At 47.9% G+C, this 24,846-nt stretch overlaps 1 protein-coding gene across 1 annotated transcript in view; it reads right to left on the bottom strand.

The window, feature by feature from the left end:
• Nucleotides 1-1,322: 1,322 nt before the first annotated feature.
• LOC134354036 (cold shock domain-containing protein C2-like) overlaps nt 1,323-24,846 on the bottom strand; it is a 63,158-nt gene continuing 39,634 nt past the window's right edge. The window contains exons 2-4 of the mRNA XM_063062715.1: nt 9,053-9,250; nt 6,502-6,624; nt 1,323-5,240 (exon numbers count right to left, since the gene is read on the bottom strand). Coding sequence (XP_062918785.1) covers nt 5,078-5,240; nt 6,502-6,624; nt 9,053-9,228 — 462 coding nt within the window. The 5' untranslated portion in view covers nt 9,229-9,250 and the 3' untranslated portion in view covers nt 1,323-5,077. The remainder of the gene's footprint in view (nt 5,241-6,501; nt 6,625-9,052; nt 9,251-24,846) is intronic.

The raw sequence follows: 24,846 nt of genomic DNA, 5'->3' as shown, positions 1-24,846 counted from the left end.
CGGTACTGAAGCATAGCAGCCAGGACCAACAGGCTCCAGGACAGCTTCTTCCACCAGGCCAACAGAAAGATTAATTCACGCTGATACAATTGTATTTCTATGCTACATTGACTGTCCTGTTGTACGTACTATTTATTATAAATTACTATAAATTGCACATTTAGACGGAGACGTAACGTAAAGATTTTTACTCCTCATGTATGTGAAGGATGTAAGTGATAAAAGTCAATTCAATTCCCACCAGCCCATCGCCTCAGTCTGATTCCCCTCCTCCTTCCCTTTCTTCCATGGATCATTCTATCAAATTCCTCTTTCTTCAGTTCTTTAGCTCTTCCACCTCCCAGATTCTCACATCAAACCCCCCTCCCTTCCTACCCAGCCACCCCCCCCCGCCCCCGTCACCTTTCACCTACTCCTCTCAACCTTCTCACCTTGGCTTCTTTCCAGTCCGGCTGAAGGGTCCCGGCCTGAAACGTCAGACTGTTCATTCCCGTCCTGGCCCGCTGAGTCCCTCCGGCAATCTTGTGCGTATTCCTCCAAAAGCGTGGCACTCCCTCAGTCCTGATTTATACTTCTGCGTCAACTCGACGCCGTAGGTACTGCGTTGCCGTGAACCCTACGCAGAGCCGATGTGGAACCCTACGCCGTAGCCTGACGTGCACCTCTCCCAAAATGTAACTATGCGTCGCAGCAATGCAGACCGCAACAACTGTGATTGGTCCGCTTGGTAGCATCGCATTTCCTCCTACGCTGCAGTAGTTTCCCACTGGGCAACTGAAGGGCAGGGAAGGAACTCTGGCTCCATGAAACTTTACAGACCTCTGAAATTATGAAGGACACGTTTCGCTTTTACAAAAAAAGACGCTTGCTTCTTGTTTACCCCAAGAAAGACTACCATGACCGTGAAGCCATGGCCTTGCACAGGCAGGTGTGTGCGCATGCGTGACGTGCGCGAATTGCAGAGTGACGCACAAGTATAAATGCTCACAACGTGCGTCAGTCGCTTGCGAAGTTTACCGCATCGAGGTAACGCAGAAGTATAAATCAGCCTTTAGTCCTGCGCTGGACCACTGGCAGAGATAGTTGTGCTCGAGTGCCACACTGTGCCTTTGAACCTCTGCCCACCTCACAAGAAGTGTGGGAGGGGGAAGAATTTAAATAAAGCTCTATAGTTGGCCGCAACTCGTAGTACCAGAGGGAACACCCCAGAGGGCAGTTTAATCCAACCTGTATTAGCCATGCTGGCTTCACTTCAGTTCTGCCACTTGGACATGTCATCGGAAGATCCAGGCGAGAGAATTAATAGACCACAACATGGGCGCCATTGTGTTTTATTGGTATTTATTGCCAGCAAAACCATCACTCTCTAGAGATCCATCACTGGTTTTAATCAGTCTCAACATCAGAGTTCGTGGCGAGCGGTCACAATGGAAATCAGCTCTATTCGACTCACAAAAAGGAAGGTGCAGCTGTAATAAAGCCAAAACATCGTGCGGAGCAGTGCCGGAAATGATAATGATTCGTGCTACTCGTCGATAATCGGGTTAACCTTCAGTCCCTCAGTACAACTGCCCCCACAACCCACCTCCTCCCCGGTTAACTTCCATCGCTCTCCTCTGGTCTGCCCATCCGCCCACCCAGTTGCCATGGAAACCGGTCACTCTCGGTGACCTCAGTCCAGTTGAGGGGTGAGATGGAGTCGGCAGTCCTGATCCCTACCGGAACCTCAGAGGCGACTGGAGTGTGTGTGTGTGTGTGTGGTGGGGGGTGGGGGAGATCCTTATCGAGCTCTCCGTACACAGACTGGAAAATGAGCCATGGGATCTCTTGATCTTTAAGTTCACCGAGGCGCACGGTAAGCAACGCAACTCAAGATTCTGGAGTAAATTGACCCAGTAACCCTAACTTTCCCACTTACTGAGAGTCCCTTGATAAACACAGACTCAATCCTCTCAAGCGACCTCTCTTGGCATCATACAGAGAGTCCTACACAAAGAAACAGGCCCTTCTGCCCTCTGAGTACATACTAACCCCTTGAGCATTCATTTACACTAACCCTACATTAATTCCATTTTATTCACTTACTTATACTAGGCTGACCTGGTTCACGGTGGAGATGCAAATACAACAGACAACAGTGGAGATCAGGATCTCTGAAGAGTGACCCAGATGTGATCCTCCACCCCCACATTGCTGGGATACTCCGCCCAGCAATCCTCTGATTTAATCCTAACCTAATCACAGGACAATTTACAATGACCAATTAACCAACTACCAACTTTGGACTGTGGGAGGAAACTGGAGCACCCAGAGGGAAACATACAAACTCCTTGCGGGCAGTGGTGGGAATTGAACCCAGGTCACCTGTACTGTAAACCGTTGTGCTAACCACCATGCTACCGTGCTGCCTGGTGAGGGAACTGTGATGTAGATTGGGTAATGAACAGATTAACTTCCCCTCCAGCCGTCCAACGAGAGGACAAAGGGGCAGCTTTGTGCAGGGAGGGGTGTTGTTCCATCGCCCGGCTCCCGTAATGGCTCCATCCAAATCATCTTCTCTCATATTCCTCCGCCTCACCCGTCAGCTCCCCCTGATTCTTCCACCCACTAGCTCATTAACCTGCCAACCTGCACATCGCTGGAAGGAATTGGAGCACCCAGGGGTGACCCACGTGGTCACAGGGAGAGCGTGCAAACTCCACCCAGACAGTGCCCGAGGTCTGGATTGAACCTGGGTCTCCTGGGGCTGCAAGGCAGCGGTGCCAGCTGTGCCAGCTTGCTGTCCCTGTTCGACAGAAACTGGGAGGCAAGGGCTGAACGGCAACCAAGTCCCACAAAATTGTTGTGGGACGAAGTGGCTGGATCCCTGGTCCCATAAAGTGCCTGAATTCCTGGTCGAATAAAGTGCCTAAATCCCTGTGAATCCCTGGTCCCATCAGACAACAGGAAAAGCAATTGCTTCAAAGTCCAGGTGAGCTGCAGCAGGACTGGCTCAGGGCAGCTGGTGACCCCAGACCCAATTCCCCCCGGAATTCAGACGAGTAATATTGGGAACATCCAGGCGAAGGAAAGAAGAAGATAGGTTAAACCTCAGAGAATTGGAATTTTGACTAGGTGGATAGAGGTGGATGGAGGCGATAAAGAGTTGATTAACCTGGTGAGGCCTGTTGTCCCGGGAAGGTCATTCGACAGGAAAACTCAAGACAGTATGGTCTGACCCCCGCCCCACAAAATGGAATACAGACACACAAGACTGCAGATGCCAGAATCTAGAGTGCAAACAAAAATGCAGGAGGAACTCAGCAGACCAGGCAGCATCTGTGGAGGGGAATGGGCAATGGACGTTTCGGGTCGAGACCATTTACCTTGTATGAGAGATAGAGGGGGAGGTTAGTTAAAGGCTGTCCCGAGCCTTTTAAGCTCATCAGGCCAGTGTTTATGCCGGTTTCCATGGCGTGAAGCGATTGAGAGTACGAGACTCCCCCCCCCCCCGATAGGATGCCAGTCTTTCGTGAGTTTGACCCCCAGCATTTTGCCGGTACCCATTCGCAGCTGGGTGGACTGGAGCATTGTGTGGTTAAGTGCCTTGCTCAGGGACACAACACGCTGCCCCGGCTGGGGCTCGAACTCACGACCCGCAGATCGCTAGTCCAACGCCCTAACCACTAGCCACGCGCCACACGAGGGGGAGGTGGACAGTACATAAGGGTAAGGGGAGGGGGTGGGGTGATTCAGGTGAGAAGGGTGAGAGGCAGATGGAGGAAGGAAGAGTGGACATAGTGACAGAGGCTGGGAGGTAACAAGAGGCTGAAGATGATGGAATCTGATCGGGAAGGGAAGGCATGGAATCAAGGAAGGGAGATGGGAACAGTGCAGGACCAATAGGAGGAGGGGTCAGGCGATAGACAAATGCAGCAGAGGGTGGACAGGAAATAGGCAGGGCGATGGGGCCTGGGGTGAGCGAATTGGAGACATTGTACAGGAAATTATTTTATACCCTGTGGCCTGGTATCTGAACTCGAGGGTGACTCCCTCTGGTCAAACCCCCAATTTGAATGTAATAATGAGAAACAACTCCTGAAAAATGAATCTCTCTAACACCAGAAAGCCAAAGTAAAAGAAAAGGAAAATCTCAGCAAGTCAGGCAGCATCTGTGGAGAGAGGAATCTTTAACGTTACACGGTTTGGGACCCTTAACCACTCAATCAGTTCTGATGAAAGGTCCCAGGCCTGAACCATTAACTGTTTCTCTTTCCATGGGAAATGTTGCTATTGTGTTTCGCTCCTGCGGAGGGAGAGGAAGAAGAAACAGACTTTCGGCTGCGGGATGCTAAAGAAGTGTGGTACTACGCAAGCAGATTTCCTGATTCTGCTAAGATTTTGGCAGATTTAGGGATGGTCTGATTTCGGGTTGATTAAGGGATTCAATGGGGTAAATGGATGGAAACTATTTCTGCTTGAACAAAATCCTTGGAATGGGGTCATTCAACTGAGAAAGGGCTTCATGCACGGACAAATAGAAACCAGCAGATCGTTATCCCTAAAGTTGCAGGGGCCAGAAAGGACAGACTGAAAGTTTCACAGTGCTGGGATATACACATCACTCTTTGACAACGAGGACCAGGACAGGGAGATGAAGACATCTTTCGACCACCATCTCATGTCTGGTCTGGTGGGGCTCAAAGACCAACTCCTGGTCCAATGCTTCCAGGCAGCAGGAGAGCTACCTTAAAGTTGAAACGAACCCTCCACCGGGAAACAAAGTAGATTCTGCCTTAATTAAGTAGAATTTATTAGCCTTGGGGCCTATTCGGAGGAGCCGGCAGGAGCAATATGGTTAAAGATGAGAGATAAAGCCATTCTCACACCCCCTTCCCTAGCCTATAGCTTTGTGTTATATATAATCCTTTTTTTAAACCATAACCTGTAAAGTCTATTACAATACACAACTCACAAATCACATATTCTCCCCACAATTAATTTTGTGTCGATTTGCTGTTTAAAAAGTCCTGTTGATGGAGGAGCCAGTCTTTCAGACCTTCAGATCCCAACCTGCTCCCAGTGCCTGCCCGCTGCCTCAGGAGTCGATGATCTGCCCAGACCAGGTCTCGTGCTTGGTTCCCGGGGCCAGGTGGGTGATGACCACCTCGACGGCCTGGAACTTTATGTTCTTGGGCGGGACGGCGCACACCTTGTACGTGACTTCATCTCCTTCCACCGGCACGTACTCCCCCTCGATGCTGAGGACAGAAAAGCGGAAGAGTTAGTGTCAGCGCGTTCAGCCCTGAGGTAATCGGCGGGGTGGTGAGCGGGGGGGGGGGCACGAGGAGCTGGGTTACTCAAAGCCAGATGAATCCTGATGCGAAATCAAGAACTTAGAAGCAGCAATAGTCCATCTGCACCTCCAAGCCTACCTCACCTTCCTGCATGATCAATACTACAAGTAAGAAGTACGCTCACAACTAAAAGTTTCGTAAACTTCCTGCGCTTCCTTCATACTCACTGTAGAGGATGAGAAAGGAGGAGGAGAAAGTTCATCTGACCCATGGAATTTCCCAGCTCCTCCTTCCACTGATGACCGTTCTTCCTCTCAGCCCTCTCCAGCGCTGACAGCCTCAAGAAGGCGTCATCTATCAAGGATCCCCACCATCTTGCTACTACCTTTGGGCAGGGGGTACAGAGACCTCAAGTTCCACACCACCAACTTCAGGCATGGCTACTTCCCGACAACCAGCGGGTTCTTAGACCAACCTGTTCCGGACGGTCCTGACGAAGGGTCTCGGCCCCAAAATGGCGACTCTATTCTTTCACATAGATGCTGCCTGGCCTGCTGAGTTCCTCCAGCATCTCGTGTGTGTGTGTGTGTGTGTGTTGCTTTGGCGTGCCGTTGAAGACGTACGGAGGCAGAGTGGAGAGCACCCTGACTGGTTACGTCACGGCCTGGTATGGGAAATCCAAAGCTCAGGAACACAGGAGGCTGCAGAATGAGATGGACTCGGCAAGTTCCATCATGGGCACAGTCTTCTCCACCATGAGGACATCCTCAAGAGGGGATTCCTCAGGAAGGCAACATCCATCATTACGGACACACACACCTGCTCTGGCCAGGCCCTCTTTTCGATGCTGTCATCAGGCAGGAGATACAGGAGCCTGAGCACCAGCACCTCAACACTTCAACAGAAACCTCTTCCCCATTGCCAGCAGAGTCCTGAACTCACCTGAATATCCCTAACACTGACTTGGAAACATTTCTTTTTCTCCCCCTCACTAGTTGGTTATTATCTATTTTGTTGCTTATTTTGTGCACAATTAATTTGAGTTTACGTTATCATACGTCTGCAAAAAGCTAATCTTCATAGCATGTATGCCTCAGGTACGTCTGCCTGTGGAAGTGGCAAATCTTCACTTGAACTTCCCGGCTCCCACCCGGCGTGCATCAGCCCGCGAGCGCTCTGCTTTGAGGATGCCATTTCATTCCGAAGAGACACTGTGACCACTCACTCAGAGATGTGCACAAAGATATCCTCCTTCCCATCCGAGGGGGTGATGAACCCGTGACCCTGTGACCTGGAGAAGCACTTGCACTTGCCCTTGGAGATGGGGCCAAGAGTTGCCCGGGCGGAGCTGGAAGAGGAGAAACAGGGTGGTAAACTCAGACAAGCGCACAGAACAATGCCATCCAGATCACTGAGAGACAAACATACAGATAAAGGTTACAGTTGACCACAGCTGAGCAGGCCATTCGGCCCAATGGACCAATGCTAGCTCCTTTGACGATCAACCCAATAATTCCCTCTTCCCTGCACATTCCCCAGATCTGCAACATTTTGCCCTTCCAAGTACTTTTCCATTTGCCTTCTGAAGGAAGTTAATAAAAGTGGGAGCAGGAGTCAGATACAGTCCGTGGAAGTGGAGTCGTAGGTGGACAGGGTGATGAAGAAGGCTTTTGGCACACTGGCCCTCACTGTGCATAGAACTGGGATGTTATGTTGCAGATGTACAATATGGGGGTAAGGCTCCACGTGGAATATTGTGCTCAGTTTTGGTCACCTTGCTTTAGGAAGGATGTCTTTAAGATGGGGAGTGTAAAGATTTACAAGGATGTTGTCAGGACTAAAGGAACTGAGTTATAGAGGGGGTTGAGCATGTTTACAGCCTACTTATTGGAGAATAGAAGGCTGAGGGTGATCTTGTACAGTACTGTGCAAAAAAAAGTCTTCGATAGATAGATTGGATGCCTAAGACTTGCACAGTACTGAATTTGTCAACATGGAGCGCAGAGCGAGTTTGTAAATCTGGTGGGAGCAAAGGATCTTGGGAATGATGAGAGTGGCACCATGGGAGGGGCATGGGACAGGTGGCAGAGAAGGGGTGCCAGAGGCGGGGGCTTGGGGGTGCAGGTGCAGACACACCCAGCTCTGAGACTCCAGGCAAGGTCATTTGATTCCAAACAACTGATTTATTGATGATTACAGAATGTCTCTCTGGTGCTTCCCACTCCCTCCCGCTTTTCCTAACCATGGTTCCCCTCTCCCTGCCCCCTTCCCACTCTCAGTCCACAATAAAGACCCGTATTGGAATCAGGTTTATCATCACTCATATATGTTATGAAATTTGATTTTTTTTGGCATCAACAGTACAGTGCAATACATAAAATTACTACAGTACTGTGCAAAAGTCTGACGCACAAAGATATAGCCAGGGTACAGATAGGGTGAATGCAGACAGCCATTTTCCCAGGGTGGGGAATCAGGAACTAGAAGGCACAGGTTTAATGTGAGACTGAAAAGATTTAATAGAAAGCTGAGCAGGTACTTTTCACCAGTAGGTGAACAGATCGGGACAGTATATGAGGTGCCAGAGGAAATGGCTGAAGCAGTTACATTAACAATATTTAAAAGGTATATGAAGAGGTACATGGATAGGATAGGTTTTGAGGGATATGGGCCAAACGTGGGCAAATGGACTAGGTTAGATAAGAGAGAGGGGGAGAAGGGGAAAGAGAGGGGACCAGGGAGAAAGAAGGGATGGGGAGAGAGCCCAAGAATTCAGTGAGGTCATTATCTGAACTCTGAGCTCATTTTGCCTCAGTGTTGACGAGGAGTGGGAACAGATTGACAGTGCCGTTGACCCAGCCTCCTGAACTCTGGTGGGTCAATGCTTCAATAGAAGGAATCCCTCCTCAGCCCATCTGAGGTGAATCTGCCAGCTCTAGAAACCCCCACAGTGGGTAACATCCTCAGAAGCATCGACCCTCGTAAGTCAGCAGAGGATCTTCTGCTTCGATAAGATCAATACCAATCCTTCACCAGAGAGTAGAGCCTGCCCTAAATAAAGAGGTTCAGGTGTATGCAGACCTCCAGATGTGGAGTAAGACTGCACGGGATAGGCCAATCAGCCCACACTCGCTGTGCTAGCCACTGTGGACTTAACTACACTAATACATTGCAGCAGTCCAAAAGTTGGGTCAGGCCTCATTTGGAGTATTTCTGGCCTCCGCATTACTGGGGGGGGGGGGGATGTGGAGGATTTGGAAGAACTCAGATGAGGTTCACCAGGATGTTGTCTGGATTAGAGAGCATTAGCAATAAGGGAAAATGGGACAAACATTAACTGTTTTCATTGGAGGTTATGGGGAGGCCTGACAGAAGTATATAGAACTATAGAAAGGCATAAATACACCTGCAACAACTTACTGGTACCATCGTAGCGTAGTGGTTAGCACAACGGTTTACAGTGCAGGTGCCCCAGGTTCAATTCCCACCACTGCCTGTAAGGAGTTTGTACATTCTTCCCAGTCATTGTAAATTGTCCTGTGATTAGGCTAGGATTAAATTGGGTGGTGTGGCTCGAAGGGTCTCAATAAATAAACAAAGTAACCAACTGAGCTACAAACTGGTACGGGATGTGGGAGGAAACCAGAACTCCCAGAGGAAATGTGCAAACTTCACGCAGATTTGATGACCCGTTTGACCCAAACCTCTCCAGGATCTGGTGAGAATGTGATCATTATTAACCTCACAGGAAGCCGTGACAGAGCGGGAATACTTACGCAGAGTAGGTACGGGTGCGTTTGGTGGGGAGAGGACTGGGCAGGTCCCCCAGGAGAGAGTTGTTGCGCTCCCAAGTTTTGGGACTGTCACGGCAGTAGAGTAAAGGAGGGGACACCTGTGCTCGAGGCAAGTGAGGTGGCTGTGAGGGTGATGTCTCGCTCTGCTCTGACGACATGGTGCTTTAAGCGGATTTCTGTCTGTAAAACAAAAGGAGGCAGTGTTAGAATCCCACTTGATCTGTTTTCTCTGCTTGCTTGTCCCGCAGACACACAGTGGGAAGAAATTTAACTTCCTTGCACTTCTCTTCCAGAGGTGGCCACCAGGAGGCGCAATTGCCCCACTCAGAAAACTGCAGATGCTGGAAAACCGAAATAAACTGCCAGAAATAACTCAGCAAAAAAATAAGAACATAGTATATCAGTGCATGAGTAGAACATCTGGCCCATTGAACCTGCTCCACCATGCAATAAGATCGTAGCTGATCTGACGTGGACTCAACTCCATCTGCTGACTTTTCCCCATAAACTTTAATTCCCTTTTACTGTGCCAGAATCTATCTGACTGTGTCTTAGATCTATTTAATGAGGTAGCCTGTACTGTTCCCGGGGCAGGGAATTCCACACATTCCCTAGACGGTGGGAAAAAGCAAGGCAGTTCCTCCTCCTCTTCTTCCTAAATCTACTCCCCGAATCTTGAGGCTGCGTCCCCAAGTTCCGAGCGAAGTAAGCAGAACTGTTGAAAGTTGGCGACCCGAAACAGTAACTGTTTTGTTATTTCTAAAGATGCTCCCTGACCTGCTGAGTGTTTCCAATATTCTTTGTTTTTATTCACTGTGGTCCCAGGTTTTCTATAATGCCGTGTTTCTGAAAGTCTTGAGGTCTGACAACAGTTGGTATTCAGGTATGTAAAATACTTAAAATTATATCAATGAACCACTCCTGGGGAAGCACGGGTAACCATTATTGACCAGTGTGCTCGTGATCCCTTTTCATGGATCAGAATCCGAATCAGGTTTGTTATCACCGATATATGCCCTGAACTTTGTTGTTTTGTGGCAGCGAGATGTAACAAATTACTACAAGTTACAATAAAAATAGACGGAGACAGATAGAGATAAATAGAGAGAGTAAGAGATAGAGAGATAGAGATAGATAGATATAGAGGTGGAGACAGAGAGATAGATCTAAACAATAGAATCAATGAAAGACCACACCAACATGAGTGTTGTGCAATAGTGTGCTAAAGACATAAGCTGTTCAAATACAAAAATTAAAAAAAAATAAAAGTAAATAAATAAGCAATAAATATCGAGAACATGAGATGAAGAGTCCTTGAAAGTGAGTCCATAGGTTGTGGGACATTTCAGTGATGGGGCGAGTGAAATTATTCCCCTTTGGTTCAAGAGCCTGATGGTTGAGGGGTAATAGCTGTTCCTGAACCTGTTGGTGTGAGTCCTGAGGCTCCTGTACCTTCTTCCTGATGGCAGCAGTGAAGAGACAGCATGTCCCCCAAAACCCTCACTAATTTTTATAGATGCACCGTAGAAAGCACTCTTCTAGGGTGCATCACAACCTGGTATGGAAGTTGTCCTGTCCAAGACCGGAAGAAGCTGCAGAAGATCGTGAACACAGCCCAGCACATCACACAAACCAATCTTCCGTCCGTGGACTCACTTTACACCGCACGCTGTTGGAGCAGTGCTGCCAGGATAATCAAGGACACGACCCACCCAGCCAACACACTTTTCATCCCTCTTCCCTCTGGGAGGAGGCTCAGGAGCTTGAAGACTCGTACGGCCAGATTTGGGGACAGCTTCTTTCCAACTGTGATAAGACTGCTGAACGGATCCTGACCTGGATCTGGGCCGAACCCTCTAAATGTCCAGACCTGCCTCTCGGTTTTTTTGCACTACCTTAACTTCCTATTTTTCTATTTGCTATTTATGATTTATAATTTAAATTTTTAATATTTACTAATTTTAACTATTTTTAATATTTAATATTTGTATTCCAGGGAGTGGGAAGCGCAGAATCAAATATTGCTGTGATGATTGTACGTTCTAGTATCAATTGTTTGGCGACAATAAAGTACAAAGTAGTCCTGGGTGATGGGGCCATTGATGATGGATGCTGCTTTCCTGCCACAATGCTCTGTCTAGATGTGTTCAGTGGTGGGGGAGGTCCTTGCCCGTGATGGACTGGGCCTAACCACTACTTTCTGTTGGATTTTCCGTTCAAGGGCATTGGCGTTTCCATGCCAGCCTGTGATGCAGCCAGTCAATATACTCTCCACCACACATCCGTAGAAGTTTGTCAGAGTTTTAGAGGTCCTGCCGAGTCTTTGCAGACTCGTAAGGGAGTAGAGGGGCAGGCTTCTGTGCTTTCATCGTACTTGCATTTTCCCAGAGAAATGGAATCAAAAACCAGAGGGCATAGGTTAAAGGTGAGAAGGGAAACATTTAGAAGAGGCTTGAAGAGCAACCTCTTCACACAAAGGGTGATCTATTTACGGAACAAGCTGCTGGAGGAAGTGGTGAGGCAAGTGCGATAACAACGTTTAAAAGACACTTGGACAGGGACATGGGGAGGAAAGGTGTGGAGGGATATGAGACAAACAGGGACAAATAGGACTGGTTGAGATGGGTATCACACTCGGCACGGACGTTAGGGTTAGGCTGCAGGGCCTGTTGCCGTGTTGTATGTCCCAGAGACTCTATGACAAGATTCACAGCTTCAGTTTTGGCAGACGAGGTGAGCGGGGCAGACAGTGCTGGCTACGTGTCCGTGAGGTTGAGATCCTTCACATTCTCACCAAGCCCACACTGTCTTTCAACCCCCAGAAGTGAGAGGAATCAGTTCTCCCGTGCCACCACAAGCCCTGGGCTCAAAATCTGTAAAATATGTTGGTAATTATCTCCAGTTATTTCAGGAGTTAGCTCTGGCTGGGTCAATTCCCAGAGGTTTCATTCTTGGCCTCCTGCCTCGAATAATTTGTTTTCTCATTTTCAACATTCTTACATGGAGGATTGGCTGCTGAACCATTCCAGACCTCTCCTCAATACTCTTATTGTCCCAACACCGAACTTCTCTCAAGAATGCATTACAGTGGAGGAGAGTGGGTCTGGGTGGTGGGACCAAGCAAGGGATAGGGGATGGGGCATGGTAGCCTAGTGGTTAGCACAACGGTTTACAGTACAGGAGACCAGAGTTCAATTCCCGCCGCTGCCCGTAATCTCCCTGTATCTGCGTGCTCCGGTTTCCTACCACAGTCCAAAGATGGACCAGTTGGTGGGTTAATTGGTCGTTGCGATTAGGCTCGGATTAAATTGGGGGATTGCTGAGTGGGACGGTTCAAAGGATCGGAAGGGCCTATTCCATGCTGTATCTCTATAAATAAATAAACAAACCATGTACCTTTACTGAGGAAGGAATGTAAGATGCAAGAATGTAAATCTTCAGCAAGTATTCTCAAAGCAGAGAGAGACTGGGTGTAGGGGAGAGAGGCAGAGAGTAGGTGTAGAGAAAGGAAGAAAAGACACAAACGACCAGGATGCAGTGAGGAATAGAAAGGGAGAGAGAGTAAGAGAGAGATAGAGAAAAAGAGAGAGCGAGAGAGATAGAGAAAGTCAGAAAAATTACCTGATGAAATGAGACACAATGTGTGTACGTATGGGAGAGAGAGAGAGAATCAGTGAGACACAAAGAACAAGATATAAGAGACTGTTATAAATGCAGAGAACAAACAAATAGAGAGGGAAAATATTAAAGAGGGAGGGAGAGCCCAGAGAACAGAACAAAGTGACAGAAACGAGGGAGAATGAGAAACAAAGAAATACTGAGAAAGGACAAAAGGACGAGTGTGATTCAGCTGGTGAAGTGAGGCCAGATTTCTCTCAAGGCTGCGTCTGTTTATTCAAATGTGTGCTGCAGAAGAAATTCTCCGGCCCTCCCCTATCTACGGACCGATCAACCTTGGCTGCGGCAAATGCCTTTAACCCCTGGAGGTGACACGAAACAGCCGGAGGGAAACAAATGGCAGCAGAGACCCCGGCCGAATGTCTAGACCAGGGGTACAGAGGGAGTGGCATGCAGACAGACACAGAGAGGTGCAATTGTCATTAGGGATAGACGGTACACCAGGCAGACCTACATAGATAAACTGATGGATTGTGGAGGCAGTTTGACAGATACAAGCAGAAATAGCCAGAGAAGGAAAGAGACATAGAGACAAAGAAACGGACACAAGTGAGGGAATTTGGCAAATGTCCAGGCATTCATGTCGACTGAAAGCTATAGGGACAGATAAACACGAAAAAAGTCTGCAGATGTTGGAAATCCAAAGCAACACCCACAAAATGATGGAGGAACCCATTTGAAGTACAGAACAAACCAACAGAAACGTAACGGGAGATACAGGAAGGGGGCAAAGGACAGAGTCGGCCAAATACAGGAGTAGCTGCAGACAAGGAAACGGGTGCAAATAAACAGGGAGTGACGTTCAGACTCAGATTCGCTTATCACATCTACATCGCAGACCTACGGTGAAATGCGTCCTTTGCATTAACAACCAACATGCCCGGGGATGTGCTGGGGGCAGCCTGCGAGTGTCGCTGCACGCTCTGGCGCCAGACACAACACAGGCAGCATCAACAGAAACGAAACAAGACCATAAGCCTCTTCCCCACCCCTACACACACACACACACACAGACACACACACACACACACACACACAGACACACACACACACACACTCTCGCGCGTGCACACACACACACATGCACGCGCACGCACACACACACTCGTGCGCACACACACACTCGCACACACACACACTCGCACACACACACACACACACACTCGCACACACACACTCGCGCGCACACACACACAGACACACACACTCGCACAGACACACACACACACACACTCGCACACACACACACACACTCGCACACACACACACACTCGCGCACACACACACTCGCACACACACACACACACTCGCACACACACTCGCGCGCACACACACACAGACACACACACTCGCACACACACACACTCGCACACACACACACACACACTCGCACACACACAGACACACACACTCGCACACACACTCGCACACACACACACTCGCACACACACACACACACTCGCACACACACACACACTCGCACACACACACACACACTTGCACACACACACTCACGCGCACACACACACACAGACACACACACTCGCACACACACACACTTGCACACACACACTCGCACACACTCACACACACACTCACACACACACTCGCACACACACACACTCGCACACACACACTCGCACACACTCACACGCACACACACACACTCGCACACACACACACTCGCACACACTCGCACACTCACACACACACACTCACACACACGCACGCGCACGCACACACACACTCGCGCACACGCACGCACACACACACACACACACACACACACACACACACTCGCGCACACGCACGCACGCGCACACCTCTCCAACCCCAGGGTAGGCCGTCAGTCCTTGGGCCCGGACCCTCAACCTCGGCCACACTAAGCAGCGGTGATGGGGAGAAGTGCTCAAGGGAGACATTTAGGAAGAGGGGAAGAGGGACTTTTAGAGGAGCAAGTATGGAAAGGTTTATAAAGAGACTGTAGTAAGACAGGCAGAAGGAGAGAGATGGAAATAGGGGGGAGAGAGAGGAGATAGAGGGAGGGGGAGATAGGGAGAGGGGAGGGGAGGGCTGTGGAGGGGGTGGGGGAGGGTAGGGGAGGGAGAGGGAGTAGGAAAGGTATATAGAGATATCAAGGTCCAATTTTAACGTGTCTATAGTAAGACATGGTCATTAAATCTAGTCATTAAAGAAACCTTGGCTCCTTTGCCTGGGTGTCTGGAGTGCCTGCCTGTACAGGTCATCAGCCTTTTGGTCTCAGAGACGCCGAGTGAACGTTCAGGGGTCATTCACTGCTGGTGCCACGGTAACTGCGGTCTGTGACTGGTCTGCTATGAATCCCCCAGCTCCATGGGTCCCGACCTGCCTGAGCCCACGCGGCTATACACCAATGACCCCACCCCAGTACGCAGACTTCTATAGAGAGTGTACAGGGTGGAGCTGAAAGATTACTTCCTTTGATTAGAGGATCTGAAACCAAAACTCTTTAAAATGATGTTTCCATTGTAAATACTGTACGTGTGGGCATTTACTGTATGTATGTATACATATTTTATTCCTTATCTATTTTACCCTCTACCTTTATACTTTACAGATTATTCTTTATCATTGTTGAACGTTCTTCTGTGTTAAGTGTCACAACACTTCATCTTTATAATTGTTGAACGCTGTTTTATTTTGCACATCACATGACCTGACTAATACACCATGGAAAATTCCTAATATATGCGAATGCATATGGTGAATAAAGTTGATACTTAATCCGTAAAAAGCATAAACTTTCTTAAAGTTCAATAAATTTTGAGTAAAACAGACGCAGGAGATTCTGTAGATGCTGGAAAATCTGGAGTAACGCACAAGACGCCAGAGGAACTCAGAGGTTCAGGCAGCATCTGTGGAGGAAAATGTACAGCCAGAATTCTGATTGACCTTTGACTTCTCTCCACAGAGGCTGCCCGACCTGCTGCGTTCCTCCGCCATTTTGTGCGTCAATCTTCAAGAGTCAATTTAGGACTGAGACGAAGAAGAGGATTTCTTTACCTAAACATTATAAATCGTGGAAGATCTCAGAAGGCTCTGAATGAATATCTGAGGTTCACAAAGAGATTTATATTTTGATTTAGAGATACAGCACGGAACAGGCCCTGTTGGCCCAATGAGCTGCAACACCCAGCAGCCCACCAACTTAACGGACAACTTACAATGATCAATTAACCTACCTACCGGTACGTTTGTGGACTGTGGGAGGAAACCGGAACACCGGGAGGATGGCCACACAGTCACAGGGAAAACGTACCGGAGACTGTACCGGAATTGAACTCTGAACTCCGGAATACTGGGAGCCATAGTAGCATCACACCAAGGGCTACGCTCCTGTGGCGCCCACATACAGCACAGAACAGACCCTTCTGCGCCCATCGAGAGAAAATCAACCATCAGTTGCATCACCCTACACCAATCCAATCTTTCCTTATTCTTTAAGATCCTGTTTTTTATGTTCAAGGTTTGGGGTTGATGGGGTTTTGGAGACTAAAGGAATGGAGGGTTATGGGACTGAATGGTCAAGGGGAGGGCCACGGGATCAGCCAATGAGCCGCCCGGAATGTTTCAGGAGCTGCCGAGCTTCCTTCTTACAAGAGCTGAGGGTGAGGTGGGGAAGTCTGGGATTGGATTAGCTGTGGAGACTGGAATCCGGAGCAATGACCAATCTGCTGGAGTAACCCAGTGGGTCGAGCCACCTGATCGGCCATATTTGGTGGAGTAGAATCAAGGGGCCGAATGATCTTCTCCCGCACCTATTTCTTTGGATATGGTCAGCCGCAAGGGGTCAGGTGCTGGTGGGTGACTGGTGGGACCAGTGGTTCAACTCATAGGTATAGGAAAGGAAGGAAATACTTTATACTTCATTGTCGCCAAACAATTGGTGCTAGAACATACAATCATCACAGCGATATTTGATTCTGCGCTTCACACTCCCTGGATCACAAATATTAAATATTTAAAATATTAAAAATAGTTAAAATTAGTAAATATTAAAAATTTAAATTATAAAACATAAATAGAAAATAGAAAAATGGAAAGTAAGGTAGTGCAAAAAAACCGAGAGGCAGGTCCGGATATTTGGAGGGTACGGCCCAGATCCGGGTCAGGATCCATTCAGCAGTCTTATCACAGTTGGAAAGAAGCTGTTCCGAAATCTGGCCGTACGAGTCTTCAAGCTCCTTTTAAAATTGCCTTTTAAACTCACAGGGAGCATAGGCCATCAACTTTTTGCTGTTGATGTTTCTGTAGCAGGCAATTTCTTTTTTTACAAGGTCGAGTTGCTAGCTCGACACTGAACCCGTCACGGACGGAAAGCGTGCCAGGGGAGCTGGCTGGATTCGAACCGGGCCACCAGCCGGCCACAGGTGTAGGTATTGGTTTATTATTGTCACATGAACTGAGATATAGTGAGAAGTTTGTCTTACACACTGATAATACAGACCAGACCATTGCACAGAGCATTGACCGAGAACAAGGTAGACAATAACAATGCAGAATAAAGTGTAAGTGCAGAGCAGGGAAACTAGAAAGTCCAAGATCATAACGAAGTGATTGTGGGCAGAGTAAGATGGGTTAGGGTACGATTGGTGTAAAAATGGGTGATTGATGGTCAGCAGAGACTCAGTGGGCAAAAAGGTCTGTTTCCATATGCTGCATCTCTCTATCAACACGCTCCAAAACCTGAGCCTCTGACCTCCCTCTGCATCTGGATCCATGACCTCCCTTAGTCAGTGCACATTGCAAATAACATCTCCTCCTTGCTGACAGTCAGCACTGGCGCGCCTCAGGGATGCATGCTTAGTCCAGTGCTCTACTCTCTCTGCACCCACGACTAGTGGCTAGGCACAGCTCAAACGCCATCTATAGATCTGCCGATAACTATTGTTGGCAGAATTTCAGATTGTGACGAGAAAGCATACGAGAGCGAGATAGATCAGCTGGTCGAGTAGTGTCACAACAACAACCTCACACTCGATGTCAGTGAGACCAAGGAACTGATCGTGGACATCAGGAAGGGGAAGTCGTGGGAACACACACCAGTCCTTTTCGAGGGGTCAGCAGTGCAAAAGGTGAGCGGTTTCAACTTCCTGGGTGTCAACGTCTCTGAGGATCTATCTTGGGCCCGACATAGTGATGCAATTACTTGATATGTCAACAAAGATTCCAGTGCAAACACGAGGAAATCTGCAGATGCTGGAATTTCAAGCAACACATGTCTTATATATCTGCCACACATTTTAATTCCACGTCCCATTCCCATTCTGATATGTCTGATACGGCCTTCTCTACTGTAAAGATGAAGCCACACTCAGGTTGGAGGAACCACACCTTATATTCCATCTGGGTAGCCTCCAACCTGATGGCATGAACATTGACTTCTCAAACTTCCACTAATGCCCCACCTCCCCTTCGTACCCCATCCGTTATTTATTTATATACACACATTCTTTCTCTCTCTCTCCTCTGACTATAGCCTTTGCCCATCCTCTGGGCTTCCCCTCCTCCCCCTTTCTCCTTCTCCCTGGGCCTCCTGTCCCATGATCCTCTCGTATCCCTTTTGCCAATCACCTGTCCAGCTCTTGGCTCCATCCCTCCCCCTCCTGTCTTCTCCTATCATTTCAGATCTCCCCCTCCCCCTCCCACTTTCAAATCTCTTACTAGCTCTTCCTTCAGTTAGTTCTGACAGAGGGTCTTGGCCTGAAACGTCGACTGTACCTCTTCCTAGAGATGCCGCCTGGCCTGCTGCATTCACCAGCAACTTTTATGTGTGTTGTTTAAAGATTCCAGTGAATGTCTACAGATGTACTGTGGAGGGCATTCTAACTGGTTGCATCACTGTCTGGAATGGAGGGGCGGGCCACTGCGCAGGAAAAGAAAAAAGCTGCAGGAAGTTTGTAAACTCAGCCCACTCCATCATGGGCACATCTGGCGTTCAGGGCATCTTCAAAAGGCGATGCCTCAAAAAGGCAGCATCCAGCATTCAGGGCCCCCATCACCCAGGACGTGCCCTCTTCTCATCGTTACCATCAGGAAGGAGGTCCAGGAGCCTGCAGGTACACACTCGGTATCTTAGGAACAGCTTCTTCCCCACTGCTGCAAGATTTCTGAATGGACATTGAACCCAAGTGCACTATTTTTTTCTTTCTTTTTTGCACTAACTTAATAGAATTTTAATTGTGCATTGCAATATTACTGCTGCCACAAAACAACATAACACAGGACACATGCCAGTGACATTAAACTTCATTCTGATTCTGACTCCATCACTCTGCGGCTCTCGCTGGTTGTGACGTGGTTTCTGGTTACTTCGGCACCAATGCCAGATCCCCGTTCCTCAGCCAAGAGTGTGCACGGCGGATCGCTCTACACTCACTGCCCCACCCCAGGGCTCCCCTAGGCCGATGGCCCCATTCAGCCCAGTGAGACCGTACCCACTCCCACCGCAGCTATTCCATCCGAGACATTTCCCTACAGTCCCATTCTCCACGCCAGTGACTCACACTCACGTTGTACCTACCTTCCAGCTTCCACTCCCACTCTCACGCCTCTCCTCCCTCTTCAAGCAGGCTGTCTGGCCCCGTGATGGGAGGGGCATAGTGGGTAAAATGATGTTCCCGTTGCCAAGCACTGGCCGGTGGGTCACAGAGTGACAGCGAGGTGCAGCACAGAAACATACCCTTCAACCATCTGACCATCAACCACCCGTCTTCACCTCACGCTCCCATCAATCTACCCCTCACCTAAACACTGGGGGCAATCTACAGCGGCCAGTTAGGATGACGGAGGAAAACTGGAACGCAAGAGATTCCAAAGGTGCCTGAAGTCTAGAGAAACACGCATAAGATACTGGAGGAACTCAGCAGGTCAGGCAGCATCTATGGAGATGAATAGAGTCACAGAGCCATGAGAGGAGCACAGCACAGAAACAGGTCCTTCAGCCCATCTAGTCCATGCTGAAACCATTTTAACTGCCTCCTCCCATCGACCTGCACCGGGATCATAGCCCTCCATACCCCTACTATCCATGTACCTATCGAAACTTCTGTTAAACATTGAAATCGAGCTCGCATGGACCCCCTGTGCTACCGGATCATTCCACACTCACACGGCCCTCTGAGTGAAGAAGTTTCCCCTCATGTTCCCCTTAACTTCTCACCTTTCACCCTTAACCCATGACTTCTGGTTGTAGTCTCACTCAGAAAGCCTGTTTGCATTAACTCTGTTTATACCCCTCATAATTTTATATAACTTTATCAAATCTCCTCTCAATTTTCTATGTTCTAAAGAATACAATCCTAAACCATTCAATCTTTCCATATAACTCAGGTCCTCCAGACATGGTAACATCCTTGTAAATTTTCTCTGTATTCTGTCAACCTTATTTTCATCCTTTCTGTAGCTAGGTGACCAAAAACTGCACACAACACACCAAATTTGGTCTCACCAATGTCTTATACAACTTCAACATAACATCCCATCTCCTGTACTCAGTACACAGATTTACGAAGGCCAATGTGCCAAAAGCTTTCTTTGCGACCCTATCTACCTGAGACACCACTTCCAATGAATTATGGACCTGTATTCCCAGATTCCATTGTTTTACCGGACTCCTCAGTGCCCTACCGTTCACTGTGTAAGACCTACCCTGGTTGATCCTCCCAAAGTGCAAAACCTCGCACTTGTCTGCATTAAATTCCATCTTCCATTTTCAGTCCTTTTTTCCAACTGATCCCTCTGCAAGCCACGATAGCCTTCCTCACTGCCCACTACACCCCCATCCACAAATTTGCTGATCCAGTTAGTCACATTATCACCCAGATCGTTGATATAGATGACAAACAGTAAAGGACCCAGCACCGATCCCTGAGGCACTTCACCTCACAGGCCTCCAGTCAGAGGCAACCATCAACGAACACTCTGTGGCTTCTCCCTCAAAGCCAATGTCTAATCCAATTTACTACCTCATCTTGAATGCCGAGTGACTGAACCTCCTTGACCAACCTCCCGTGCGGGACCTTGTCAAATGACTTATTAAAGTCTATTAAAGGCAGTAACATCCACCATCATGCCTTCTCGATACCCAGAGCCTGGCTTGACACCAACCTACTATTCCCTGTGCTGTGCCTACTGTCTTGTTTATTATTTGTTGTAGTGACTGTACTGTTTTGTGCACCTTATCCAGTCCTGGATAGGTCTAGTCATAGTCATACTTTATTGATCCCGGGGGAAATTGGTTTTCGTTACAGTTGCACCATAAGTAATAAATAGTAATAGAACCATAAATATTTAAATAGTAATATGTAAATTATGCCAGTAAATTATGAAATAAGTCCAGAACCAGCCTATTGGCTCAGGGTGTCTGACCCTCCAAGGGAGGAGTTGTAAAGTTTGATGGCCACAGGCAGGAATGACTTCCTATGACGCTCTGTGCTGCATCTCGGTGGAATGAGTCTCTGGCTGAATGTACTCCTGTGCCCAACCAGTACATTATGTAGTGGATGGGAGACATTGTCCAAGATGGCATGCAACTTAGACAGCATCCATAGGTCTGTAGTCTAGTGTAGTTTTTGTGTTTTTTGCTTACGTAGTTCAGTGTGGTTTTTGTATTGTTTCATGTAGTACCATGGTCCTGGAAAACGTTGTCTCATTTTTACCGTGTTCTGTACCAGCAGTAATGGTTGAAATGACAATAAAAAGTGACTTGACTTGACTTGATCCACTTTTGTGGTAACTTCATCGAAAAACTGTAAGACTGATTAGACCTAACACACACAAAGCCACGTTGACTATCCTTAATGAGCCCATGTCCATCCAGTCAATCAGTCCACTTGTTATCTTTACCTTGCATTCTGACAGGCAGTTCTCAAAATTTCATTTGTGAAGGTCTCCCACTTTCTAAGTACACTTTTGCCAGAAAACATCTTGTCACAATTCACACTTGCCAGATAGCTAGAAGGTGATAGGTGAAGTCAGGTGGGTTGGAAAGGTGAAGGAATCTGATAGGAGAGGAGAGTGGACAATGAGCGAAAGGGAAGGAGGAGGGTCACCAGGGGGAGGCAATAGGCAGGTTGAGGAGAGGTAAGAGGCGAGAGTGGGGAATAGTAGAGGGGAGAGGGAGGGAAAGTTTGTTTAACAGGAAGGAGAAATCGATGTTCATGCCATTATCAGGCTGGAGGCCATGGACGAACATGTTAGATAACCCAGGCACAGACTTTAATATCTGACTCAGCCACAAGAATCCTAGACCACTCACCACTCACCCATCAAGTATTATGACATCTGTTTCCTGTCTTTTAACTGGGCGGTGTGTTATAGTTTAAATTCTCTCTGATCACTAACTTTCTGTTTTACAGTTTCCGACCTGCTTCCCGTTTCGAGTGCACACTGAGAGGGTTCGTTTTGTGCAACCTCCAACAACTGTGATTTAACCCTAACCTAATCATGGGGCAACTTACAATGACATAATTTACAATTAAGCTCTTTGGACTGTGGGAGGAAACCAGAGCACTCGGGGAAAACCCAGGCATTCCACAGGGCGAGTTGGGCGTACAGACTCCTTACGGGGGATGCCAGGATTGAACTCTGAACCTCCAACTCCCTGAGCTGTAATAAGACCCCGCTAACCTCTACGTTACTGTAGCACCCGTGGAAAAGAGAGACTGTGCGGGGTGGATGGGGTGTTTAGGAAGGTAGCACTGGTGACCCTCGGCGACGTTCTGCGGAAAATCCAACAGAAAGTAGTGGATACAGCCCAGTCTGTCGCAGGTAAAGCCCTCCCTGGAAAGCAGCATCCAACCTCAGGGACCCCCACCACCCAGGACATGCTCTCTCCTTGCTGCTGCCATCAGGAAGAAAGTACAGGAGCCTCAGAATTCACACCTCCAGGTTCAGGAACTGTTATTACCCCTCGGCCATCAGGCTCCTGAACCAGAGAGGATAACTTCACCTGCCCCATCATTAAAATGTTCACACAACCTGTGGACTCGTCAACTTTCAAGGACTCCTCATCTCATGTTCTTGATATTTATTGCTTGCTTATTTATTTATTTATCTATCTGTTTATTTGTTTGTTTATTTATTTATTTCTTCTTTTAGCATTTGTGCATTTTGTTCTCTCCTACACTCTGACCCATCCTAGTTGGGTGGTCTTTCATTAATTTTGTTATGGTGATTATTCTATAGATTTATTGAGTATGCCCACAAGAAAATGAATCCCAGGGTTGTATATGGTGACATATATGTACCTAGATTTTAAAAAATTACTTTGAAATTTGAATTTTACTAGACGATTGATTACAAAAGTAAAGATGTCTATGTTTCTTCCCTATAGCCTTGCACATTTTTCTGCTTAAGTTCTTGACCAATTTTCTTTGGAAATCCCTGACTCTTTCTGGACCCTCTGTGCGGTAAGGTCCAGATTATGACTACAGAACTTTGCTGAGTAACTACAGGGTTCTCTCCCTAAGAACTGTCCGTAACCCAAACAGTTCCCAAGGTGGAAATGAGGCTGTCTGGCAATATGTTAGGATAAAAACGTAGGCCAACCAGGGAAGTGTCTAGTTCAGGGGATCTTAGCCTGAGGTCCCTGGATAGATTCCAGAGGGTCGTGAACTTGGATGGGGGAAAAAATTACATCTTTATTTTCACTAACTTCTCAGTGAAATTTAGCTTTTCCTTCAATTATGAACGTAGGCAACAAACCACAGTAGAATTAGTGGTACTTGTGACTTTGTCACCAATAGAAATCACAGATAGTTTCATATCACATTACAGTTGTTACAAATATTGTTTACAGCACGCTCATTGCTACTTAGAAATGACGGTAGTTAATAGACCTGCCGCTAGATCGAACGTGATCGCGGTCCTCCTGTCTGCAGATGCTTGTGCGACATAGCTGGCCAACTATCGGGCAGCCCTCTGCCTGGTAGTCGTTCAGCCACCAAACAGTGAAGTCGCCTGTTATCACGTTCGTGACCCAGACATCTACGTTACTCTCCAGTGTCCCCTCTCCACAATTGCCTGTAGATCAATGCGTAGATGGAGGTGAGTCATTTCTACTGTTTGTTAAAGTTTTTATTTTATACATTTAAATACATGATTCTGAGAAGGAGTCTATTGTCTTCACTGGACTGCCAAAGAGATCTGTGGCATAAAAAAAGTTTAAGAAACCCTGGTCTTGTTAAACCAGGGTGTGTAGTTCAACCATTCAGATACGATTGTGAACTAAGATCCCACACAATGGAAGCTGCTGGTAGCCTCACAACAGCCAGCAAATTTGTCTCCCTGGTCTCCCAAACACTACTTTGTTTGTATGGACCATACTCATGTTGGGTGTTCCTAATCTGAGGAAGACCTGTGCTCACAAGCCTAGATATTTTCAACTGCTTCACAACCAGGTGGCCAGCCATTTTAATTCTATTTCCCATTCCCATTCCGACGTGTCGGACCATGGCCTCCTCCACTGCCGCGGTGAGGCTACTGTCTGGTTCGTATTCCAACCAGACGGCATGACCATTGATTTCTCCAACTTTCTGTAATTGCTCCTCCTTACCCTTTCTCTATTATTCCATTCCCCTTTCTGGCCTCCCCTCTCACCCCTTCTCTTCTCCTCACCTGCCCATCACCTCCCTCTAGTTGCCCCCCTTCCCTTTCCACTCTCCTCTCCTATCATTCGTCAGCCTCTTCCACCTATCACCTCCCAGCTTCTTACTTCATTCCACCCCCCCCCCACCTGGTCTCCCCTATCACCTGCCGCTTGTATCCCTTCCCCTCCCCTCACCTTCTCATTCTGGCTTTTCCCCCCCTTCCTTTCCAGTCCTGGTGAAGGGTCTTGGCCCAAAACGTTGACTGTTTATTCCCCTCCATGGATGCTGCCTGACCTGCTGAGTTCCTCCATCATTTTGTGCGTGTGTGCTGCTCAAGATTTCCAGCATCTGCAGAATCAGCTTGCGCAGCTCTCCGGTGAAATGATATCGTATTTGTTAAATAGGGGCTGTGCACAATCCTGATTTGATGGAGGCAGCCATGAGAAGCACGGAGGAACATCTGGAGAA

Source organism: Mobula hypostoma, chromosome 11 (assembly GCF_963921235.1).
Source record: "Mobula hypostoma chromosome 11, sMobHyp1.1, whole genome shotgun sequence".
Lineage (NCBI taxonomy): Eukaryota > Metazoa > Chordata > Chondrichthyes > Myliobatiformes > Myliobatidae > Mobula > Mobula hypostoma.
The sequence above is the reverse complement of the archived record's forward strand: the minus strand, read 5'-3'. Positions and strand labels throughout refer to the sequence as shown.